Source organism: Equus caballus, chromosome 6 (genome assembly GCF_041296265.1).
Source record: "Equus caballus isolate H_3958 breed thoroughbred chromosome 6, TB-T2T, whole genome shotgun sequence".
NCBI classification, from domain to species: Eukaryota; Metazoa; Chordata; class Mammalia; order Perissodactyla; family Equidae; genus Equus; species Equus caballus.
The window spans coordinates 5554690-5580709 of record NC_091689.1 but is presented as its reverse complement, the minus strand read 5'-3'; the positions used below and the strand labels follow the sequence as shown (position 1 = coordinate 5580709).

The 26020-nt window shown below is 40.6% G+C and overlaps 1 protein-coding gene across 16 annotated transcripts in view; it reads left to right on the top strand.

Moving 5' to 3' along the window:
* Nucleotides 1-7964: 7964 nt before the first annotated feature.
* Nucleotides 7965-26020, top strand: part of FN1 (fibronectin 1) — a 65576-nt gene continuing 47520 nt past the window's right edge. For 15 of the 16 annotated variants that reach the window (XM_070269123.1, XM_070269121.1, XM_070269126.1 and 12 more), the window contains exons 1-12: nucleotides 7965-8492; nucleotides 9436-9564; nucleotides 10500-10637; nucleotides 11932-12063; nucleotides 13035-13172; nucleotides 16120-16278; nucleotides 18344-18535; nucleotides 19317-19496; nucleotides 20122-20298; nucleotides 21388-21540; nucleotides 22812-22940; nucleotides 23971-24114. In XM_070269123.1, coding sequence (XP_070125224.1) covers nucleotides 8345-8492; nucleotides 9436-9564; nucleotides 10500-10637; nucleotides 11932-12063; nucleotides 13035-13172; nucleotides 16120-16278; nucleotides 18344-18535; nucleotides 19317-19496; nucleotides 20122-20298; nucleotides 21388-21540; nucleotides 22812-22940; nucleotides 23971-24114 — 1819 coding nt within the window. In that variant the 5' untranslated portion in view covers nucleotides 7965-8344. The remainder of the gene's footprint in view (nucleotides 8493-9435; nucleotides 9565-10499; nucleotides 10638-11931; nucleotides 12064-13034; nucleotides 13173-16119; nucleotides 16279-18343; nucleotides 18536-19316; nucleotides 19497-20121; nucleotides 20299-21387; nucleotides 21541-22811; nucleotides 22941-23970; nucleotides 24115-26020) is intronic. The other variant, NM_001434662.1, reaches the window with a different exon arrangement.

The window sequence follows — 26020 nt, the reverse complement described above, 5'->3', positions numbered from 1 at the left end:
TGACAAGGGGCACAAGGAAACTTTTGAAGGTGATGGATATGTTCATGACTTAACAGTGGTAATAATTTCTTGGGAGTATACACATGTCAACATTAATTACATTGTATAGTTTAAGCATGTGCAGTTTATTATATGTCAATTATATCTTATTTTAGAGAAAACAATATGCTCATGTTTTTAAATTTTTAAAAATTCTCTAATCATAGCTCTTTCCAAATGATCTATTAATATTTGGGAACAACCAGAATCACAATTTGCTGAAATATTGAAGTCGATTATCTAAGTTGTAACTTTAAGCCATTTTAATTAGTCTATAATTAAAAACCAAATCTGAAAAAGCAAAGACAATAAAAAAACAAAGATTTTTCACCAGTAAAGGAAAATATCCTCTAATTTGATATATTGTATGCCTAAATCGAAAAACTCAGTTCCTCAGAGAGGTTAAAAAGTTTCAGAAAAAAACTTCAGGTTCTAATTATAATTCCATACTATGTTTACCTTGTATTGTTCTTCTAAACTGAAATGAATTTATAATTTTGGTCTGTAAATATTTGTATTATTTTGCTTTAAAATTTAATTGGACAAAGAAGATGGGAAGATTAATTGAATGTGTAAGTTGGTAAAGTATCAGTAATGTTTCAGGAATTTTGTATAAACTGACAAAAATGTGACCACTTTGCAGTAAAAAATAGAGGATAAATTATCAAGCAGCTTAAGACGAGCTGCAACTGATCACACATAACTAACAAAGACCATTATAGCTACTTTCAGTTTCCAAATTAACCCCCAATAAATGGATTCTGTAGCTTTTAAAAGATGAGTAAAGTAAGTTGAAAAATCAACAGGACATTACGAGAAGTTTCAAAGCATGTCATAAACAGTTGTGTCCCTAAATATCACATTGTATTCTAAGATTAAAAATATGACAAATTATTGCTTGTTTTTCAAGGAGAGTCTCTGAAAAGAGTAAATAATTACTAATCCATCAAGTCTGTCCAAGAATTTTCATTTCTACATAAGGAATTTATCTACACTAAATATTGGTAAGACCTGGGAATTTACTGCATGCAGAAGCAGAGCAGATCTGAGTAAACTTTCCTCGACTTCACAAGCTCTCAGCTAAGTTATTTCAGTATCTAAAATAAATTGAAACGCAAAACTTGCGTTTTTACACATATGAAAAATGTATAAAAATCCTTCGCTTTTACTTACACATTTGTAGATTTATGAGGGACTTTTTTTTTTTTTTAAAGATTGGCGCCTAAGCTAACATCTGTTGTCAATCTTCTTTTTTCTTCTTCTTCTTCTCCCCAAAGCCCCCCAGTACCTAGTTGTATATTCTGGTTGTAGGCCCTTCTAGTTCTGCTATGTGGGACACCGCCTTGGCATGGCCTGATCAGTGCCCAGGATCCGAACCGGTGAAACCCTGGGCCCCCTAAGCGGAGCGCGTGGACTTAACCACTGGGCCCTGGGCCGGCCCCCATGAGGGACTTTTAAAGATAGATTTCTGTCTCTGATGTGATAGGGCTCCTGATCCCAACATCTTTGCAGAAACCAAATTACCCGGTGGGCAAATCAAATTATTTCCAAGCAAGTTAAAAAGGTAAAACAAATACTATATAGTACTTAAAAATAAAATGCTGGCTTCTTTTCTGTGTCATTTTATGAGCACTAGGCCATTTGCTCCTACCATCAGAGCATTTTATTCTGGGAAAGATATAGTATTTGAGGGGCACACATTCAGGTGAAAGTGACAGAGAGCTCATTAAAGACTTGACATACAAGGAGAAATCACTGAGTAATATTAGTTGCTAAGTTTGGAAAAGAATTTGTGTGTCCTAAATCTATTTCACTTCAGTTTCCAACTTAACCCATGGCTTATGCGAGCTGGTCATGTCATGGTCAGAGCCTATTAGAATCTGGATCGTCAGGTGGTCAGCAGGAAATAGAGTTCAAATAATTTCCATAGAAAGGCTTCGGTGAAGGCACTGTTCAAGAGGTGTGGGCACAACCAAAGGATAAAGGGATGTTTACGCTCCCAGGGTCCAGCAAGGTAGGAAGTGTTCTCTCTCTTGGGGAGGGATCCCATGAGAGCTGGCGTCTCAGAAAGCAGCCTGGCAGGAGCTATCATTCCAGAGCAGTGTTCTTCCCTATTTGTCTTTAGTTATTATCCCCGTTCTCAAGAAATACTAAATCTAATCTAAATTCAACCTAATGAGCTAAATTAACAACTAAGGAATAAGATTTTATCAGGTAGGGTTGAATTGGGGTTTTTTCACTCCTCCTTTCCCCAACCAAGAACCAATTTTCATCCCCTTGGGGGCAATATTGCCCCCATTGAGAACACACATTCTAGAGGGAGGCAGCTGCCAGAAGCAGGCTTTGGAAGATGCACTTTGACCTCTTTGTCCTCTTGCCCTCCAGCAAGCAGAGGACCCTGCCAGACAGTCCAAGGGCTCAGCCCCAGAGCGCAGAACAAGGCAGAGAACGGCAGAGCTGGAAGATCTGGAGAACAAAAAACGTAAGCAGCAGAGAATTTGTCCAAATCTGTTAAAACTCACACGGGGCAAAATCTCCTTGGGGGAATCCTTGCATGTCTTGGGGAAGAGTATGAATTTTGTGTCAGGAAGACCCTGATTTAAATCGCAGCTTTGTCCCCTTCTCACGGCATGAGCTTAAGGACCCTCTTTAAACTCTCTGAGCCTCAGAGAGTAAAACGGGGCTATTAATTTCTATTGCTGGTAGTTGCTTTGAGGATAAACTAAATAACATATGCAGGGCACTTAATAATGTAACAAGCTGGATAAATAATCACTAAATGTGACTGTGAGAGCGTTTATCATCTGCCCTTCTTTCCTTTCACTCCTAAGTCCCAGGCACTTACCCAAGGGTGCATAGTGTCCAGTGCTGGGCTTACAGAGTAAACAAGACAGACTGCCCCACCAGTGGAAAGTCAGAGGGAACACTCTTCCACGTGTCACTCAAAATGCGCAAACACAATCAGGCTGTTTGAAGGAAACTGCTATACAACAGAATGGACCTGGATACAACAGATGACAACTGGAAGCATATCTGGTAGCAGACTTCTGTGTGACATCTTCTGAATAAGTTAGTCCCATGTCGAAGAAGTCATCCATTAAATCCTCTAGCCAACTGCTTTGCTCATACTTTCATTCCAGAGGGAGATCATTAAGTGATACCATAATCCTGCAAGGCTGGTGAGTCAGAAAACGTCATTCTAGTTAGTTTTCTAAGCCTTGTACCCTCGCCTGTACAAGACAGAGGATGAGAGTATTTACCTCAGAGGGTTGTTGCTGCTTGAATGAAAAAATGCGTGTAAAACACTTAGTACCAAGTCTAGCTCAGAGAAAGTGCTTCATAAAATCTAACTATTTAGACGTATTTCTCTTTAGGTACTGAAATCTTTGTCACCTTGTGCACCTACTTAAGCTTGCCTTAGTTTTTCATGTTTAACATAGCAATGATTTTAAATATCTATCCCATCTTGATAAAATTTTCATAGCTAATGAGATTATATACAAAATTATCTAGATAATAGTTCAGCATAAATGTACAGATTACATTTATACTTTCATTTTTATAATTCTATTGAACTAAATATCCAGTTGAATATAATATGTTAATTTATTATAACTAATTGCTCTATCTAAAGGTCGAAAGAGTGTCTAGTGACCACCTGTATCACCATAGTCTATTGTAGACATAAAAGTTTACTTAAGAGATAATGTTTATGGTTATTTTTAAGCATTTGACACACCCTTCATGATTAGCTGCTTAGGAGATACTAAAAGTATGTGAATGTAAAAAGGATAGAAAATCATTTAAATACTGGAAATCTTCTAAGTTTTTAAAAACTTTTTTTCAGCCTTTCAAAACAAACCTTTAAAGCCACCAATGTAAAATAAAGCAAAATTGGAAAAAGAAGCAACACACAAAAGTTAAAATTTTCCAAGAAAATGCTACCTATTTCGGAAAGCTGAAACGTTCTATAACACAGTTTTGGTGAAGTGTTCCAGCCACATAGTATTTAGTTCCGTTTTACTGGATGAGTTCGACTTCTTTGCAAAGCCTTTTGGGACTTACATCACTCTAATGAGAAAAGAATACTCCTGTTAAAAAACAAAGGGCATAGATTAAAGCTCTTAAAAGTGCTGATTAAATAATAAAGTAACCTAAATATAAACAAAATGCTTATTAAGTGAAAACTGGCTAGACTTCAAGGCATAAATTAAAGCCCTATCAAGTATTTCCCCTGCTTGCAGGCGCCCTGTCAATTCTAGACAAACTGCTCAGACATTCTACCCATGAGGGCTGCCCGTGGGGTCGTTTACTTTTTTTCTCACACCTGTGCTTAATGAGTAGCAGTTTTGCAAGCTTGGTCATTTTCAAGGGAAGAAGATGGGAAGGATTTCATGCAAAAAAAAGAAAATCAAGATAAGAAAGAAAACTACAGTAATTTATCTCCATCCAACCTTCCTACCGAGACTGTGAAATAGAAAAGGACAACACTAGCTCTTAAGGCTGAAAGTCTGAAGGTCACCTAGTCAGTGGCTGCCCCTCTCACAGCCCTAAAAGGGATTAAGAACAGGATAAAAGCTCCAAGTATTCAGGACAAACAGCCCACTTTCGTCTAAACGTAACCCTTGGGGTCAAGAAGTTATTTCTTATCAGGGATAAGATTTTTTTTCAATAGGCAAGGAATCTGGCTAGGGAGGGGTATGGTCTGTAACGTGCGTTTTACTCTTAAAAGAAATCCATTTTTCACTTGGAAAAAAATTGCCCTTTAAAACTTATTCCTTAAGTTGTTTTGATTTCAATCCTCTTTAAATGACCGGATCTGATAAATTCTTTTAATCTTCAACTCAAATGAAGACAATTCAATGTAGATTTCTGTAACTGCTCCTGCTCCTCATTAACTTCTCCAAGAACAAAACAGCCAAACACCTCCACCCTCCCCACACACAAATATTTGTGCTCCTCTTTGTTGTTGAAATTTAAGTTGTCCTAAATTCTGGGGAAATCCTATCGCCATGGCAATTCCAAGAAAAAACAAGGCACAGTCCTAAATGAAGATTTGTTCTGTCTCCGCCACATACATGCCATCACACAAATACTAGGTTTTGTAAGGAGTCACTGGTGTAGAAGAAAGAATTCACTACTGTATTAAAAGCAAACTTCCTCTTAGAAAAATGAAGAAATGAGGACGCCTTGTGTATGCTGCTGCCACTTGGGAGCATGCCCTTGGAACAAAATTAGAAGGTGGTACAAGTCAAAAAGAATAAAGAAATACCACTTTGAAATCAGCTTTTTAAAGACCACTTTATTGAGGTATAATTTACATACCATAAAATTCACCCACTTTAAGTGTACAACTCAATGATTTTTAGTAACTTTACCAAGTCGTGCAGCCACCACCACAATCTGGTTTTAGAACGTTTATTTCCATCGCCCCAGTAAGATTTCTTGTGCCCACTTACAGTTAATTCCTGTTCCCAGCTCCAGCCCCAGGCGTGTGGGAATCTACTTTTTGTCTCTTTTGTCACATTTCCCTCTCCAAATCGAGATAAGGAAAAGAAATCCAAGGATATTTCCTACAAATAAAAGGCTACTGTTCACTGAGGAACCCACTCTGTAAAAACAGTCTTCAGGATTCTCAGGAGAGCGCAAAGGCATCTTGCATGCTAGGCGTGTCAGCTGAGTCAGAACGGAGTCAGTGTGGTCTTTCAGACTGAATTCTCTCTCCAGATAGAGACAACAGACTTACACAGTTACAAGGGATTTTGATAATGAAAGAAGACTGTAGCAAGCCTTGTCATCTTAACCAAGAAACTGTCTCCATCTCCACAGTTTAAAAAAAAACAATTTTCAAGTAAAAGGGTGAACTTCCAAGCATTCCTATAAAATTCAGTCAAATATTATATTTTTGCTTAGGAGACAGGAGACAGAGACCGTTTCCTTAAATTATGTTTCAATGGGACTGAAATATAAAAGTTTCTTCTGAAATGTAAGGTGGGCTTTTTTCCTCCAAGTTCTCATATGTATTTATTCTAATATATTTTGAGTACAGTAAATATATCAAACTATCATGGTTTGGGTTGACAAAATACTTTTCTAACCACTTATTTCCTTCCCCCAGAATCTATGTATTTTAAGAACGCTTTAGCTCCAGGTTTATCTTGCTTACATCCTGATTTCCAGGTATCCTTCCTTTTGGAAGCAACACACAGCTTCCCAGAAATTTACTAGGAATTTTACAAGGGGCCCTTTTATATGTGAAAGAGAAAACTGTTTTGTCAAGTGATGATGAGAAATTCAAAAAGACTGTAACCTAGACGGGACTCTAAATTTGGGGAAATCCGTGGCGTTCTTTCAACTTGAAATGTTGGTCACAAAGATTCCTCAAGAAGTTATTTTACACTACATGTAGGAAACTGATATTTGCTGTGCGTTTTTTTAAAATTCCCTGCATTAGTAAACACAAATGTTAGTTTTGTGGTCTTTGATGTGTTGGGCATTTTATGGACCATAGAGTTCGGATTACCATATGGCAGGTACTGAAGGTGGAACTTTTGGAGAAAATAAGTACTTGCAGAAATAAACATCTTGCTAGTAGCTTTTATAGGTTCTCAAAGCACACGGGAGGTCTGCAGCTACTAATGTAACCAAAAGGCAAAGCTTTGAGTTTAGGGCTCAGGAGTTACCGAAGAATGTTGCGGACTCCCGCTTTCAAAGATCTTTAAAGCAAGTTTGACTTGGGTTTGCCTGAAAAAAAGAGTAGTGTGATAAGTTGCTAAAAGCTAGAGACTTCTCAGATTCCCTTTCGACCCTCTGAGTTTAGACGGAAAGAGGGGGAAATCTTAAAAATGGGAACTTTACACATTCTTGGAGTAAATAACGATTGAAATAGAAAAAAATCTGGCGGCTGGGCTCGGGGAAGGGAATTCTCTGATGAAATTGATGTCTACCAAAAAAAAAAAAAAAAAAAAGAGCGAGCGCCAAATAAAAGCAAAAAAGGGACTGCAGGAAGGGAAAACTTTACATGGTCTTTTCTCAGCTTTTAGTCAGTCAAACAGGATCTCTGCATTGTGTGTAACGCGCATTGTGAACGTGGGCAGGACTTTAAGATCTTTCTCTGTGGCCGGTCCAACTTTCCAGTTTTCAGGTCGTCCACGACTGATTTCACTTTCAGTGGAAACAGACATCCCATCCCCAGGAAGGGAAGATTTTCCAGCATGTTCAAAAAAGCAAACTGCTGCTTTGTCCCTTCAAGAGAAACCCGTTCTCTGAATTTCCCCCAGATCTGCCAAGGGCCCGGCAGAACTCCTAGTATTTAGTAGAAGCTCATTAAAGGATGGCTTTTCCCCTTTGCTCCCCAGCTAGCACTTCCTCAGAACTGAGCAGGCACAGCTTTTAGAAGGGGAAAAGTCTCTAAGAGGGAGCTGTGAAGGCAAAGAAAGTGAATCCCAAGTCAGTGCACTCTGGACGAAACAGAGGGAACCGGAGAAAACCCAGCCCCGCCCTGGGATGCAAAGTCTGCATTCCTACAGCTGCAAGGGGGTGGCTACTTTATGGTTTTCCTCCCCCCAAAATACACTCCAGTGAGCAGAGATTTTTTTCAGAGGTGACGCAATGTCCTCAACCTCCCCCCCCCCAACCCCCCCATAAAAAAGAAAAGGGAAAGGGAGGAGGGGAGAAGACTTGCAACCCCTTCCCTTCACACAGCTGCAGCCCCTCCCTTTCCTATCCGTCTACCACATTCCAGCCGCTTCCCATCCCTCCCCGCTCGGCCCCAAAAAAGTTTGACGACCGCAAAGGAAACCGAAAAAAGTTCCCTTGCCCGAGTCCTGGCGGGCGATCAGCATCTCTTTTGTTCGCGGCGAACCCACAGTCCCCCTGACGTCACCCGGAGGCCGGCCAATGGGCGCGCGGGCGGCGGCGGCGGCGGCGGCGGGAGGAGGTGGGGGAGTCGGGCCGGTCCCTCCTCCCCGGCGCCCGGGCCTCGCGGGGGGCGGGAGGGGACTGTCCCATATAAGCCGCGGCTCTCGGGGCTTGGCCGCCCGCGCCGGCTGCGCTGTGCAGGGGGAGGAGAGGGAGCCCTAGGCGCGAGCAGGGGAGAGGGGACCTGCAGCGACAACTTCTCTCGTCCTTTCCTTCCCCTCTGTCCCTCTACCCGTCCCCGTCCCCATCCTCCGGCCCCTACCTTCTCCGAGGCTTCAACCCCCAGGAAGCACTGGAAGGGACTCCTCCCGCAGGTTGCGAAGGGAACCAAACTTGGTGGCAACTTGTCTCCTGGTGAGGGCGTCTCTCCCCACACCGTCTCAAGATGCTCAGGGGTCCGGGACCTGGGCTGCTGCTGCTGGTCGTCCTGTCCCTGGGGACAGCGGTGCCCTCCAGCGGAGCCTCGAAGAGGAAGAGGCAGGATCAGCAAATCATTCAGCCCCAGTCCCCGGTGGCTGTCGGCCAAAGCAAGCGTGAGTACTGACCGCGGGCTGAAACGGGCTGTGGCAGGGACGGGACTGCAAAGACAACCAAAGTAGTGACTGAAGTTTTGCGCGCGCGCGCGCGTGTGGAGGGTGTGCACGCCTTAATGAGAGAAACCGGCTGTGGACACAAAAGGCTCTTGCCTTTGAGCAGGCTGGTTCTGAATGCATTGGGGGACGCGCTCTGCAATGTCCTGCAGTGGTCTCATCAGCTCTACACTTTCAGGTCTTCCTCCTGTGAATGCATCAAAATTTGCCGTTAAAGCAAAAAATGCTGTGTGCCTTTAAATTTTCCATTTGGAATTAGCGTGGTCCTCACCGTTCTTATTTTCTTTGTTACTAAAAAACTAGTTAAATGTTTTCAAATTGGGGGTGGGAAGAGGGTAGCCCAATAGCTACGTGGTTCCTAAGTAGCTTGAAAGAGATGTAATTAGTTCAGATTGCTCTGGGGCCCCTCAGGATGCTTCTCCAAGCACAGAGGTCGGAATTCCTCTTCAAGTTTTTGGAAGACACACCCTCCCTGTGCCTTGGCTAAAGGAAACTGCTTGAAGTTGCCCTTTAAAGAGCATTGAAGTTCTTGCATGTTTAAAGATGTGATTCCAGTTAACTGCTTTTCAAAATGTTTCCACTCCTTTGATGTAGACCCCTGGCCAGATGGAAATGACATCATTGTATAACGTTTAGCTAAGTTAAGTGGGAAAAAAAAGGAATACCTAAATATCTACGTGTACAAGTTGTGGTTAACTCTTTAGATAGCTTGTGTCTGTATCTATATCTTAGTGGAATACTGCTTTTAATTCTCCTGGTGCTCTGATGCTTAGCTTATTTTTCTGTTTGTTGCTTAGGCTCATCAATTTAATTGTACAAGAAAATTCCATAATTTTGAAAAAGGGAGGATGCAAATGTGATAACGTTTTCCTTCAATTATTTACAGCTGGTTGTTACGACAATGGGAAACACTATCAGATAAACCAACAATGGGAGCGCACCTACCTGGGCAATGCCTTGGTTTGTACCTGCTACGGAGGGAGCAGAGGCTTTAACTGCGAGAGTAAACCTGAGCGTAAGTGCTGGGGAGCCTGGTAGTTAGTATCTTTTAATAGATGGAGAAGTGGTGCTTGTTAATTAAATGTAGCATTAATAGTAAAAATGCATACGCCATTTTCCTGGTAGAATTGTATGTCATTTCCTCACGTAAAGCGTTTAATAACTGCTTATATTTGCTTTTCACGTGTTCCTCTTACCTTTAAAACAAAAGAACAAAGGTATCCCAAAGTAGTTCCTAGAGTCTTCTTTTTGTTTTATTCTCCCAAAGTTTTTTGATGAGAAAATGAAAGAGTTTGTGCTCTCCTTCAAAAAAAATTGCTTATAAAATTTTAATTGTTAGAAAGTTATCTCAGATCTTAAACTCTAAGATTCTGGGCCAGAAAACACTTTGGGCCCTCCATGGCAAAGTGACTTGACAGCTGCAGTTCAGTGCAAAACCACTAACCGCTTCAAAGTTCTCATTCCTTTATGACGGTTGACATGTTTCTTGTAAATTGTAGCAACTCCTGCAGAGAAGCCCTGATCGGGCTAAAATGGAAATAGGAGGATTAGCAAGTGACCGGGCTTGGTGGGGGTGGGGCTCTTCAAACTGCTTTTATGTGGACCTTGCCTGGTTTGACTTTCTGAGTCAGAGACCAGAATCTAAAGCCCGTCCTTCATAATCTAGCTGGTCCTAAGGTAGGGCTTTATGTGGCTTTTTTCTAAGGGCCTGAGAATCCTTTACAATAGAAATTAATTTCCAGATAATTCGAGAACTTGTCAGAGGTCAAAAATTGAGGCTTTATTGGAGCCGAGGATACTATCCAGAACTCCCACTTCAAATTTTTCAGACTTTCCATTGTACCATGCTACTTCTGGAATGGAAAAGTGAGTTTTCCTTTGGATGGGAGTAGTGGAATAGGAAAGCTGTCGCCTCTGTGAGGCTCTCATGGACTTTCCTTCTCTCCTCAGCTGAAGAGACTTGCTTTGACAAGTACACCGGGAACACTTACCGGGTCGGCGACACTTACGAGCGCCCTAAAGACTCCATGATCTGGGACTGTACCTGCATCGGGGCTGGGCGAGGGAGAATCAGCTGCACCATTGCAAGTAAGACAGACGCCTTGTGGAATGACACTAGAATACCAGAAATGCGAATTTCTCTGTTACGGTCTATTACTCTTATGTGGTCACCCAGCTGGTTCCCATGCTTGTGGAAGATGGCTCTGAGCACAGATGGAATCAATGTTTAGTCTGTGTGCATTTATGAGTGTGTGTGTGTGTACAGAGTGTAACCAAGTGCATCTCTTGGGTTCCAGTCCAGGAAGACATGCTCAGAGGAGTTGCCCATTTGACATTACCCGGGCGTCTCAAGCCAGATTGATCGTGTGATTATCTGCAGTGATTGGGAAGATGGTCATGAAGAGGGAATCAGCCCTTGTGTGGTCTGCTCTTCTTGTTTGCAAAGCAGAGACCTCTTGCATCTCACAGAAACAGTATAGTTTCTTTGTGACCAATAGTTTATACGCAGAAGTAGATCTGTCAATTCCTAGAGATAATATAGACTAATTAGCCTAACAGTGTTTCCAAGGTACTTTGGGGACTGGGTTGACTCTTATCAATTCAAGTTGAGCTAAGGCAACCTTTCTAGTGTGATTCACTGGGTTACTGTTAGATTCTATTAATGTAGCATTTAGTTTTTTAAATCCATCCTTTAAGTATAAGTCACTTCAAAGGCTTCCATCCAAAAGAATGAATCAGTCCTTTGTGTATAGGCCCAATCATCTTTCCCATACTTAATGTTAGGGTTCATCCAAGTTTATTGGCAAATCTTAAGAGTCAGTGGTCCATCGTGTTTACAGTCTAGTGGACAATTCAGTCTTTGGATGTGCCGTTGTGTTTAACACACACCTAGAAAAGTATCCAGATTTTCATACTTGATGTGTATACATCGATTTGCTTTCATCAAAATGACGTTTCTATCCCAGGGTGAAATACAGACTCTCGACGCTCCTGAAAGCTGGATGTTCTGCCCCATGTGGCTGTTTCCTTGAATTAGTCTCAAGCCCAGCCCGCTGTGTGTATGTGAAGGCCAAGCTTGCCAGCCTTTCTTTCTGCTTTAGGACCCGTTTCCTGTGCTTTCTCTGGGGAACCAGGATTTATGACCTCTTTCTTTGCCATTCACTTCTCTCTGTGGTTTCTCATTGTGTTTAAACAAGACATTTAATGAATGACCCAAAGTGACCAGACTCGTCACCTTTCCTGTCTCTGATGGGAAAGCTGTTCCCTGTGTCTTTACTTTGGCTAACCTAGGTGCTTACCCTGGGTGGCACATGAGACTTTTTCTTTTTTAAAAACATTCTCTGTCCCACTCTCTCTAACATTTGCTTTTTATCTTTAACAGACCGCTGCCATGAAGGGGGTCAGTCCTACAAGATTGGTGACACCTGGAGGAGACCTCATGAGACTGGTGGTTACATGTTAGAGTGTGTCTGTCTTGGTAATGGGAAAGGAGAATGGACCTGCAAGCCTATAGGTATGTGACTCTGAGCAATGAATGGGGGCGGGACACCCAGTCAAAATGTTGGCTTAAATCGAAATGTACATGAACGAGATCTGAATTCCAATTAAAAAGAGAGAAATGGAAGTTTTATTTCAAATAATGAAATGTTATATAACCCATAGTTTCCTTAAAGGAATCAGATCGAAAAGTACTAACCATGCATAGAAGTCTTAATTTTGTTTCAAAAATGCAAGATAGAGTTGAAAGATCTAGGAAGAAGTCGTTTCTTCTGTCTAATATCTGATCTCAGATTTCTCCTTGGTCAAGCCATAAATCACTTAAAAGGAAAACATGACACTTTTGACATATTTCTTTATTGGAATGCACTGGACGATAACATAATATTGTGTGTGCTCTGTCACACCTTAATAATTTTTTTTCAAAGTAAAAATTGTCAAGTTTCTTTTGGTCTCAATCCTCAGTTGAACTTGATAGATACAATTCCAAAAAGTTCTGATTACAAATTTTACCCTGCTTACTTATTGTTGTCTCCTGCAGAGGCTTTTATTTTGCTGTATTGTCTCTGTTTTTACAGAATTCCAAATTTTAAATAGCTTTCTTGTCATTTTATTTCGGCATTCATAATTGGTCATTCATAATTAAGATTGGAAGTTTTCATGTACAGTCTCCTACAGACTGAATCCCTACATAGATCCTTTTCACTCAAAATACTGGTGTGTAGAATGGTGCTAGCTGAAAATATACAGCCCATGTACTTATTAAGAGACTAGGATCTCTGCCTGCCAGCTCGACTTGAGCTTCCTTTTGCTTTGGTTATTTACTATGTGCCTCGTTTCAGGGCGTGCCTTTCTTTTGGAACAGGGTACCACTTAAAAAAAATGTGGCTGGACTTTTGCTTACATGATACACTTTACATTATGGGGAGACTGCAAATTCAAAATAACCCCCTTTTTTCTGTTTTTTTTCTCCAAATTTCCCTACAGCTGAGAAATGTTTTGATCATGCTGCTGGGACCTCTTATGTTGTCGGGGAAACCTGGGAGAAGCCCTACCAAGGCTGGATGATGGTGGACTGTACTTGTCTGGGAGAAGGCAATGGGCGCATCACCTGTACTTCTAGAAGTATGTTTTAGATCTTTCTGTTAAAGATGAGGCCAGGTGTCGTTTTCTGGATTCCTAGAGAGAATTATCATGTGATGTCACTTAGAACACCCACTGCCCCAACATGCTTTGGTAACATTTGGATGTCAAGAAAAATTCCATCACTAACTTATTCTGCTTCTTCAAAGAAGACTAAAAAGAAAAATAAAATCTTAGTTCAGTAAAGTCTTAGGCTATCAGCTACTAAGAAAGAACCTTAATATTCACTTCAATGCCAAATATGCTATAGATCAGAACATTAGTTGCAAATATTCAATCTAAATTACGACTGAGATATTTTCCAATATTAAGAGCAAAGAAATCATTAAAATAGCACGCAAGGAGTGTGGAGAGTCTGCATTTTACCGCAGGATAGAAAAGTCATTTTGGTGGAAAGCAAACAGGCATCTTTAGGCATGTGGGTCCTACTGACATGGAAGGGGCAAAGCTCTAAAGATTTAAGTTTCCTTCCATCTTTGAAATTTAAATAAAGCATAGTCATAAGCAAAACTGATGAAAATAAAAAGCACTTATCCCATAGGTTAAAATTATGTGTCTACATGCTGGCCCCATGGCCTGGTGGTTAAGTTTGGCATACTCTGCCTCAGTGGCCCGAGTTCACAGGTTTGGATCCCAGGTGTGGACCCACACCACTCCTTGGTGGCCATGCTGTGACAGTGACCCTCATATACAATAGAGGAAGATTGGGGCCAGCCCAGTGGCGCAGTGGTTAAGTGCACACGTTCTGCTTCAGTGGCCCAGGGCTTCCTGGTTTGGATCCTGGGTTCGGACATGGCACCGCTTGGTATGCGTGTGGTAGGTATCCCACATATAAAGTAGAGGAAGATGGGCGTGGATGTTAGCTCAGGGCCAGTCTTCCTCAGCAAAAAGAGGAGATTGGTGGCAGTTAGCTCAGGGCTAATCTTCCTCAAAAAATAAATAAAATAAAATAAAATAGAGGAAGATTGACACAGATGTTAGCTCAGGGCAAGTCTTCCTCGGAAAACAACAACAACAACAACAAAACATGTGTCTACTCTGGGTTTAAGGGCAGTGTCTTTTACCCAAAGCTCCTAAATAGGCTCTTAGTGCGGTAAAGAAGGTATTCTCTGGTGTCTCTGCTGCTCTTTCTAAGATTGCCCGGAGGCCTCTCTGTTGCCTTAGGGGCTCAAGGCTCCCTTTTTGAAATTTCAAACTAATAGCGACTATAGAATGTTGAAGCAAAAACAGCCATTAAGTATTGGTGTTATAAAGAAATTTAAAATCAAATCTAAATGTTTTGAACTTTATCTACCTTAAAATATTTCACCAGCTTAAAATATTCATCCTCCAAATTTGAATTCTTTGCTAACAATAAACAAGTCTCTCCTGGAAAGTAATAACAATTCTGACCAAATCTTTCCTGGAACCTTACTGGTTCATTAGATTTTTTGCATTTAAAACGTTATTATGATGGTTAGACTTCCAAGACCTTGGGGAGAGTGTTTTAGTTTAAGACAAATTAGGTGTCTGACTCGAACTCTTATCTATTATTTAAAACTCTTCTAATAGAAAGTTGGGAAAAGTTTCTCAAAGAAAAGTCATTTATTCTGTGAAGTTTTGTAAGGCTCTACTTTGTACAAGATGGTATAGGGATGCAGAAATGAATTGGACATTAGCCCAGCCTTCAAAGAGCCTTAGTAAGTAGGTCAGGGAGATGAGAAAGGCTTATACATATTCATCGTCTAGAGCACGATATTAAGGGCTTCCAGACAAATACTGAAAATAGTGCTATGGGGGTCAGGGAAAGACAATCTTTTTAGCTAGGGATTTGGGTAAAAACTGTAAGCAGCAATGACTCTTCATTCAGGCCTCTGCTCTGATGGTAGATCAATGTGGGTGTGTATTTGTGAGAACTTACATCAACTGAATAATTATTATTCTCCAACCCAGTGCAGTGATTTTCTGATTCACAAATAAATCAGATCCTCCCTACTCACATTGTAGCAAATGGGGAAAGCTGGATGATAACTGAAACAATCTATTTACCAGATAATTGAACACAAAGACCAATGGTAATTTACAGTCATGCGCCGCCTAACGACATTGTGGTCAATGCTGGACCGCATGTACAGTGGTCCCATATAGCCTAGGTGTGTCATAGGCTAAACCATCTAGGTTTGCATAAGTACACTCTATGATGTCCACACAACAACAAAATCTCCTAACGACACATTTCTGAGAATCTTCTCTCTGTCATTAAGCAACTCATGACTGTAGTTACGAAGTATCATTTTACATTAATAATCGCACTTTTCTATTGAAGGGTTAACACTGAGCAATTGAAAAGCGGCCATCTTCTTAGTGATTTTAAATAGGTAGGTGTGGGGGAGGGGAGAAGAGGACATTTTAGTCAAAGAAGTTGGTAGTCCCGTGAATTTTTTTACATAACAAATGAAGAAAGAGATGCCGCCATCTTTTTATAGCTTCATTGGGGCAATAGGGGGAGAGCTTCTGAGACCTTCTTGCCTCTCTATTGTTTCGAGTTTCCTAAAGGAAGTCCCTCTGGAAAGGCAGGTCATATACAGTAATTACTCCAGGAAAGCCTGGGAGAGCCTGAGAAGGAAAGAGACGGGAGAATGAATTTGGTCAAAGGAAGAACGTGAAAATGATTAAAAAAAAAAAAATGAGTGAATGAATGAAAGATGATGAAAGAGTCTTTTGGCGGAGAAATGGAGCTAGACTAAATCATGCAGCTCCCTTTCCACTGTAACAAATGTAATCCCATCTTTCAGAATTTGAACACCTGTGGCTCCACAGCTGGATGTGAACATACCACCAGAAAAAGGGCTTCCAAGCTTTAAGCTGCTATGTTCTTTTCTTGAGGTTTGAACTGAGCATTACAAGCTTGACCTGATTTGCATATTTCACTGCTTCCTTTCTGACACAGACAGATGCAATGATCAGGACACTAGGACATCCTATAGAATTGGCGATACCTGGAGCAAGAAGGATAATCGGGGAAACCTGCTCCAGTGCATCTGCACAGGCAACGGCAGAGGGGAGTGGAAGTGTGAAAGGCACGCGTCTCTGCAGACCACATCCACCGGTGAGGCACAGGACGGGCGGGCCGGAACCGCGAACGGGGATAACGCTTCAAAAAATATTTCTGCAAATCCATTTTTCCCTTGACGTGCTATTTAAGATGATTTGCAGTGTTTTGGCTTACTGTAAGCTGAGTTCATTTACAGATCGTTAGCTGTTAAAACTTTGTTTAATGTCAAGTATATATATATATATACACATTTAGATACACATATACATACACATGTGTATGCATTTTGAATATCTAAAGTGCATTTTAATGGAAATGCGAGGGTTATGATGAGTTATATGATTACTTGACTCTTCTGCTAGGAAAGGGGAAAAAAATGTACATTTATTCTTTTCTCAAAATGGAATATATTACCTTGTCCTGACGTTCAGCTCTTTGTAGCAGAAACACTCCTTTATGTGTGGTTTCCATGCTCCAGCAAACTTTGTTGCATTCCATAAAATAATGCACGATCATTTTCTTCATGTATTGGCATTCACAATTTGAGAAATTCAGAGAGAACCTAGAGATGGGAATGAATGACACAATATCCAAGCATTTTTTTAGGAAAGGAAGTTTGAATTGTTTCTAGTACAAGAACAAGGTCTTTGCCTTGTAGCTTGTTTTGTAAGAATCTGAGGAAAGAAATATGGCAGTCAGGGGTATGTCCTCCTTCTGTTATTATTCTTAATTGTTTTGAGCAAGTTTTCACTACATAACATGCTGGCATTATTGTTTAGCCTTTTATCAATTGGCCATTTAGCTAAAAATATTAATTATTTGTTTGGATTTTTCTCCTTTTGATGAGTTTTCATCTTGCTCTGAACACTTATGAAGGTCATAAGATTATATTTTATGATATCTTTGAGTTATTTGATTATTATCAGTAAAATGCTGCTAACCAAAAAGAGAAACATTACAAATATCAATCTACTGAAATAGTTTAAGCTAAAGGGGTAGTTGGGGTCAAATGGGGTAAGCATTCAAGAAATATTATGTATTTTTACTAATATTACTAATATACTGAAAAGGTTCCATTGTTCAAAAAGGTTTGAGAAACACTGGATTAAACAAAATGGAACTTCTACAGGATCTCTATGTTCCTTTGCGTTGTGACTCTCCCAGGTGGGACGTTTGAACACAGATGTTGTGTTCCCCCATATGAGTGACTGTGGGACCCGCTGTCTGTGAGGAATCTTTGGGTTCTAGTGTTCAGCAGGACTTAGGAGATGCTGAATTCCGTCTACCAGTCGTTCTAGCATCAGTTCTGACTCTTCTCCGCAGCGGGCCTGGCCTTCAGGAGAACAGATTTCCAAAAGTTTAAGGGAAAGATTGACACAATCTCTTGTCTTACTCTGAAAGGAAAAGTATTTTAAGAGGGTTGATTAGTTTTAGAAAAAACATAACAGAATCACAAGTAATCCTGAGGAGAAACAAAATCTGGAAGGAGGGAACAACTTCTAGAGAATCCAATATGGCTGCTCAGGGCACCCTCCAGTGAGCCCAGAGTTACACAGATGGCAAGAGGTCTGCTGCAGAGTGACAGGGACTTCCCAAAACAGTGTCAGGAAGAGAAATGCCTAGATTGATTGAGTTTATGGAAGCTGCTTAGAGAGGAAGGGTGAGGCAGGCTAAGGAAAAAGCATGAAGACAGCACAGGGTACATGGGGGAATGAGCATTGAGCAAGGAAGGAAGTGGTCAGAAGTGAGCTGGAAGAAAGTTAGGTGTGAAGGATTGTGGAGGCATGGACCAGCAGCTTCCTGGCATGAGTAAGGAGTCTTTGAAGCTATCTGTTCTACCGAGTAGCAGAATAATGTCTGTGGGTTTTGAAATGTAATCCCGGTGGCTCCAGATGAGCTTGGAAGATGGAGACCATTTGGTAGACTCCTGTGGATTGATTCCTAGACTGATTAGCCCAGGCAAAAGCTAATGCAGAATGGGAGGGGCATTTCTTTTCAGTTGCAGGTCAGTAACAACATGGATTTCAGAGTCATCTGTATGGAACTCCGAAGATCCCAACTCTAGAAAATAGTTCTTTTTCTTGTCCAGCTTTATGACTTTCCTTTCTCATGCCCTTAGGATCTGGCCCCTTCACAGATGTCCGAACAGCCATTTACCAGCCCCAGCCTCACCCCCAGCCCGCTCCATACGGTCACTGTGTCACAGACAGTGGCGTGGTTTACTCCGTGGGGATGCAGTGGCTGAAGACACAAGGAAATAAGCAAATGCTTTGCACTTGCCTGGGCAATGGAGTCAGCTGCCAAGAGACAGGTCTGCATTATCTTTTTAAAAAATAGCCCTGGTAACTCATTATTTAGTTTTTGAAAGGCAACACATTCATTTACCCACAAATGTAAAACAAACAAGAAAAGCTTATAATCTTACCACCCTGTGATAACAATGAGGCTTGGCTTTTGATATATTTTCTTCCAATCTTTTTAATCTATGTATTTTCTTTCCTGTAGTGAGGTTTAAACTGTGATGTATTATTTTTACTTGTCTAAAATGTTGTTACAAGAGGATTGCTTTCGGAATAGCTTATCATCCATATATTACATTCTAAATCTCAAATTTCTGGAGCTTTGTGTTGTAAACTTCTTTCAACAACCTAATGCATCTCTTCTGGGATACAAAAGTGGTCATAACTAGAGCAATAATAATTCGTACACTTGACTTTTCCCCTAGAATAGCCTCATGTATTCGTTCTTATGGCACCAACAGAGTCATGCATATCCTTTCAGTATCCTTTGAGCATCATCCTTGATTAACCTGTATAAATATAGCTATACAAATGGGGAAACTGACACATGGAGCAGAGGTGGTAACAAAGGACATCAGCAGAAGAAATCAGGTGTTGCTGTGTCTCAAAAGCCGTGGCTTCCTGAGTAACGCATTTTGACAGACATTAAGCAGATGATCATCTATGCTTGCAGCTTTTTTCTTTGAGGGCACAAGCTCAGTCTCAGTTAAGTTATAAATCAGCGGCAATTGGTGGAAGGTCAATGTAGCTCTATTTACTGAGACTGTCACCATATTTTGGTAATGCTTGCAGCTGTGACCCAGACTTATGGTGGCAATTCAAACGGGGAGCCGTGTGTCTTACCCTTCACCTACAACGGCAGAACCTTCTACTCCTGCACCACGGAGGGGCGGCAGGATGGACACCTCTGGTGCAGCACGACTTCCAATTATGAGCAAGACCAGAAATATTCTTTCTGTACAGACAGTGCTGGTAAGTGTCCCTAGGGGAAAACACAGCAGTGAGAAAAACCCATTTCTCATGCCCTATTTTTATTTGCCGGCGAACTAGCCTCTAATTTTGAGGCTGCACAAGAAATCTCACTTTGGTGCAGTCTGGACCCAAGAGATGTGGAGCAAACTTAGCAGCTGAACATCCTTCCATGTTCCCCAGCACCCTTGGGAAATGACAGCAAGGGAAAAGCCCCCCAGTTCACTTGTTTTTGACACATGGGGATTATGATGTGATTTAAGATACTTGTCTATTGAAAGCAGTAGGTGATCCCACAGGACTGAGGAATACACAGGTGGGATGCCTGAGTGTTTTTGCTCCTCTTCTGGTTAAAACTATGTTTTATTCAAAGAGATCATTTAAGCTTGTTTTTTTTTTTGGCTGGGAAAGTGAGAGTGGAAATCGGATTTCAATCTATTTTGAAGGTGAGGTGAACACGTGAAGGAAGCTTAGAACTATATTATCAGACCTCTGTTATTCTGAGTCAGACTCTGTGAATTAAGTGTAGAAGCTGGCTCTCTCAAACCTTTCTGTAGTAATTCCCCACTGTACCTGGGAAAGCTCGGTTGTAATTTTTTTCTTCCTATTTGTGTATTTTTCTGGGCAGTTTTGGTTCAGACTCGAGGTGGGAATTCCAATGGTGCCTTGTGCCACTTCCCCTTCCTATACAACAACCACAACTACACTGACTGTACTTCTGAGGGCAGGAGAGACAACATGAAATGGTGTGGAACCACCCAGAACTATGACGCGGACCAGAAGTTTGGATTCTGCCCCATGGCTGGTAAGATGAAGCCCTTGGAGACAACCATTTATGGTGTGAGACTGAAGGATAGTGTCCAGTTTACTCCTGTTTCACCTGTTAAAACTTAAATTTAACAGCAGAAAACTTTGTTATATATATAAAATAAAATATATAAGAATTCTATATTTATATAATTTTAAAACCCTATTGATATAATTTAATGTCCAAAAATGTAGAAATACAATAAAAATACGTGTTCAAAAGTCTGGGATTGTAAATTTTGCACAGGTTTGTCTTTTGTAAAGAGCACACAACTGAGTAGCTTAAAATGGTTAATATGTAGCTCACTGCTACTGTCACAGACCTACGACAGACCTACGACATTTACGCGTAATTTTGGTTTGACTGAAATAAGCTCTATCACTAAATACCAAAATAACTAAAACTCTGTCTTTTACAAGTAAAACAAGTAAGCGAGCTTTTTTAAAAAGGGGAGGGGGGCGGGCTTCTAGTTTGTATGAATGGAGAAAGGGGAACCAATACCGTTTATTTGTTTTCAAATTTCAAAAACTCTGTGGATTACCTTTGATTTTCCAGTTGTAGGTGCAAGAACCTGTGCTCTATGCGTTGTCAAGGGTGCATATGAGGCAGGGAAACAGGAAGAAAAGTACTTACTTTTATTTCTCTCATTTCAACAAAAGGGAATGCTGGGTGTAGAAGGAAAATACACTTTAGGTTGCAATTCTTGCACTACCTGTACACATAGTTTCCCTTTGAGCTAGAATAAACTGGAACTAGGAAAAGTTATGGGGCAGTAGTGAAACGTAGGCTTCTAAAACAATGCAAACCCTTTGTGCAAATGTGTAGGTATTATCGTGGTTTCACATCCCCTAACTTTCCGTAATTATTCTGTACAGAAAACCTCAGCTTTAGTAGACTATGTTTTCTCTCTTTGGGGCTCAAAACCCTCCACTTCCACATAGCAGCACCGAGATTTCTCTGAAGCACACAGGACTTCCTTCCAAGTGAGAGTTCTCAGGATAAGCAGACTAAACTGATATTATTGCATGCCTTTTTAGACCTTGTGATCATTGAGCCAGTGTGCGTTTCTTGTTTGTTTCCCAACAGCCCACGAGGAAATCTGTACAACTAATGAAGGGGTGATGTATCGCGTTGGAGATCAGTGGGATAAGCAACACGACATGGGCCACATGATGAGGTGCACATGTGTCGGCAATGGTCGTGGGGAATGGACGTGTGTCGCCTACTCCCAGCTCCGAGGTATGCTTGCTTATTAATGGAAACCCTGGAGAGGACAGAGGGTCCAAAGAGGCAGACTTTTATGTGAAAACTTGAACTTTGCAAAAGCAGCAGAAGAAATATGCAATGCCTCTCCATTAGACTACTGTGCTGGATAAGTTTTGCATTTTAGGCAGCCAGTTAAGAAAAGCCGGCACAGCAATTCTTAGATTCTGAAACATTCCCAGGGTGTAAGTGCTTAGGCTGAGCCAAAAAGATGACTTCAAAGACTAGAGCACAATCATTTGATCCTTTTAGCTTTTAGTTATGCCGTTGGATTCATGTCTAGAAAAGACTGGATCATTTCTGTAAAGAAAAGAGATTTGCTCTTCTGAAATCAGATCTTTGCAGTTCCAAACTTAAGGAGGCAAATACATAGACCAATTTCTTTTGTTCAAATCAAGGTTTCCCCTTTGGACCCAGATATATAATATAGGGATGTTGATTTATTAAATCTCTCTTACGTTTTCTGTTTCTTTGATTTGAAAAGTAAGATTTAGGTAGAACTCTGAGCTAATAAATTGCCCATATAGCTGGTGTGCTGACACTGGCCTGAATTTGTTCTCCTTTTGTGGTGTCCAGTGGACAACCCAATCCAGGAGTCATAATAATTGCATATGGTGGTGCAAAGCTGAAAGGGACCCTAGGGGGTCACACACACCAACTCTTCTTTTTACAGATGAAGGAGCTGAGAACGCAAAGAGGGAAGTAATTTTCTTAGGATCTCTCATAGAGTTAGGAAGAGTTGGCCTAATTTTTTTTTAGCTTTAGAAGTGCCATAGATGTCATTTTATTTCCCAAATCTAAATATCTCCCCACCCCCGCCACTCCAGAGATGAGAACATCACTCCATGCTGGGCGCCGTATAAATATGTTTACTCTTCCTCCTATTTATCATAACAAGCAGAGATCTAAAGGACATTATCAACTAAGCAAGAATTTTTCCGAAAGCAGGACACTTATTTGTTTAAAAATTGGCTTTCCACAGGGAGGTATATCTTACCACATTCTTTAGTTGTATATACTTTGATCTCAGACATTTACAAGTTTATAAGAAAGGATTGGGTGTTTTTTTGCAAAAATTGTATCACTGGCTAAGCTTTGAAAAAATATTCTGTGACAGTTGAAAAGTTATTTTAGTGGGAGAGGTTGATAATTAAGTGGAAGGAACTGTATGCTTTGAAAAGCGTAGCTTCTTTGCTTTTATCCGTGAAAGTTAAAGTCCTCCACCCGTTCCACTCTCTCCTACATAGATCAATGCATTGTCGACGACATCACTTATAACGTGAATGACACATTTCATAAGCGTCACGAAGAGGGACACATGCTGAACTGTACCTGCTTCGGTCAGGGCCGGGGCAGATGGAAGTGTGATCCCATTGGTAAGTGGGCTTGTCTTTCTAGATGGGTTTGGGCCCTGAGAATAGTTAGAAAATTTCAAATAAGGAAAGCTGTTTGATATTATATGATTGAAATTGGATCCAGACTTTGATCGGTGGCTTGCAAAAGCCTTGCAAAGTCTTTTCTCTAATTATGGACCAATATATAATCTTGCTATTGGCAGTCATCTGTTTTTGCTGAATTTGGTGACAAATTCAGATTTATTTTAACTGAATGAAATTCCTTCTTTGCTTCCGAATCATAAAGCCAGTCCATGTTATGAAAGAGAATTCCCCTTTGCTGACTGTGCAATAACATGGGCAAATGATTATGCCAGTAAATACCTCCCTCCAAATGCTTTATTTTTCTTGGCTGCCCTTTATAATTGATCTAAGCAAATAGTGAAGGTTCAGCCTTAAATGAGCTGTGTTACCAGCTTTAAGGTAATCCATTAATATTCCTTTTCTGAAAGAGGAGGGTTGCTCACTAAGAAAACAAGCCGATCAGATGAGTTTGTTTGACCTCAGATTGCCAAAGCTCAAAGAGAAGCCTCAGAGGTTTTCTTAGAAATTGCTCAGCAAGTATTCATAGTTAAAATCTAGTTCATTTATTTGCATGTAAAATTAAGCCCTTCAAAGTTTGAAGACGTGTATAAAACGGACAAAATAATATTTTGTCCTTGCTGTTCAAATGGTAAATCAGTTGCATTAATGTGGCTAAAATACAATATCTAATTTATTTTTCTCAAGTTAATATTCAGAATATCAATATACACTGACATCTAAATCTTAAAATTTTTATTTAGAAATATTGTCCTTTTAGAAAACTAAATATTCCTCTCACTGGGTACTTCTTACCACTAATTGTCCTATAAGGTAAAAGATAGGAGCAAAATACTTTTTAACTGCATATATTTGTAAGGAAAGTTACAAGTTTCTATTAAAACTAAGGATGTATGCTCGAGCACACTGAAACTGAATGTGTGGCTTTAAGTTTTCAAGGCTGCTTATCTTTTACTTCTATATACTTTAGACCAATGCCAGGACTCGGAAACCCGAACGTTTTATCAGATTGGAGACTCCTGGGAGAAATATGTGCATGGTGTCAGGTACCAGTGCTATTGCTATGGCCGTGGCATTGGGGAGTGGCATTGCCAACCTTTGCAGACCTACCCGGGTGAGTAGCCATATTACCCCAGATTGAGAACTGTCGACTGGGTTATGAAAACAGGGCCCATCAGTGTTTATGAATACGCTGATGCCTAAGCTCGAATCTCCTTTCTTTCCCACCCTTTTTTTTATATCACTGTCTAATAATCAATCGAATTTTTGACTACAATGATCTTGCTTTCTCTGCAGTCAAGTACAAGGTGTGGAAGGCTGTAAAAATGTGCTTGTGTGTAATTTGTTTCTTAACACTGTAGAACATTCCATTAAGTTAAAACACTCGGGCTGATTTCATGGCACATCCATACATGGAAACAGAGACTGTGAAGCAAGCTATGCTGAGAGTGAAGGTTGGGGTTTTATGTTATGGTTCCTAGCAGAGAGGTTGCATAGAGAAATTACGTGAATTAGCACATACAGTGTGTGTTCGTTCCGTGTATTTCATGCTGGCCCTCTTTTGTCTGGTTTCGTTTGTTTGATCAGTTGGAGTGGGGAGCAAAGTATCTCAGTCAAGAGTTGAGTAACCTGGTCAGTTCTCTGCCCACATAGTTCAAATACTCCCAAATGTTTGTTGCTTGGTTCTTTCAGTTCATAGGAAATCATGCCTCACCATAGGTAATTTTAGTTCATTTTAGAAAAAAAATTTTGAATTTAATTTTCACTGAGTGATTAATTATAATAAAATGCGTTGAATTATGAAAGTCTAATTTTTAGGCATCGATTATTTGAGCAACTACTGAGGTGTAAACCTCCTCGACCTCTGTTAGCTTTTGACTTAAAACATAGCCTGCATTCAGAAACGAAAAGGAGCGATTTTCAGGGCAGCAGAATCTGCCTGTGAGAGAAATCAAGATTAAGTTAACTAGGTCCTTCCATAACGTGATAGAGATTCACTGTCCTAGAGAACAAGATAGGGGGCAATCTGGCCAAAGGCAGTGTTCACCAAGACATGGATCCCAGCTCCACATGCTGCTGAAGAGATACACGTCGAGCTCCACTCATTATTTCCTATCAGAAAAATGAGGAGATTGTAGCTGATGACCTTGAAAGTTCCTTCCAGCACTGACAATCTAAAGTCTGTGATCCTATATACCCACCACCCAGATCCACTCTTTCTGTGAGCTCTGAAGAGAACCTGCGCCCGCCCTGCCCACCCTCAGACACTGTCAGGGCTCTGGACGGTGGCTTTGCTTTAGGCGAGCTTATTGCACCGATGGACTTTTCTCTTAAATGGTATTTCGTAGTGAATTTGGATATAAGAATCACTTAGAATTTTTCTATTCAATAATTTTTAAAAATCTGATTGCAGAAGTACTGTAGGTTCAGAAAGTAGATAAATGGGTTTGTTTTTTTCTTTAACGACGCAACCAAAGGATAGAAACTTCTCAAGAAATGCTCTCTAGTGTCAATGTTTATGGTTGTTATTGGTGTGGCAATTTATTGAAAATTATTTCCTTCTTACTGATTTAGAGAGAGCCTATTTCTTTCTCGTTTAAAAATAAGCCTGTTCACATAGCTGCTTGCTGGAAGCACTTAGTGGACATGTCAGAGATGAAATCTAGATAGGAAGGAGTCCTCCTTCTGGAGTTTTATGTGTTGACCTTGTTTCTACTCTTTAAAAATGGTAACAAGAGAATCCACTGAGCGTGAGGGAGATGTAGGGGAGAGCGCCCTGGAGTTTGCCCTCAGTACACAGTTTGGTTTTCTCGATGGTCCATGTGGGGCATGAGGAGGGTGGGAAGACTAAAAGAACAACAGATTACCAAGAGATTGTCTCTGAGGCTTGTCCTGTTTGTGCCCCCTACGGAGCATTTGCTGGGGTTGTTCAAACTAACAGAAGATAAGAGGCATTTGGTTTGTCAATAAACAACTAGGAAAGCACAGATCTCAGCAAACTAAATAGAGAAAAAAGGTCT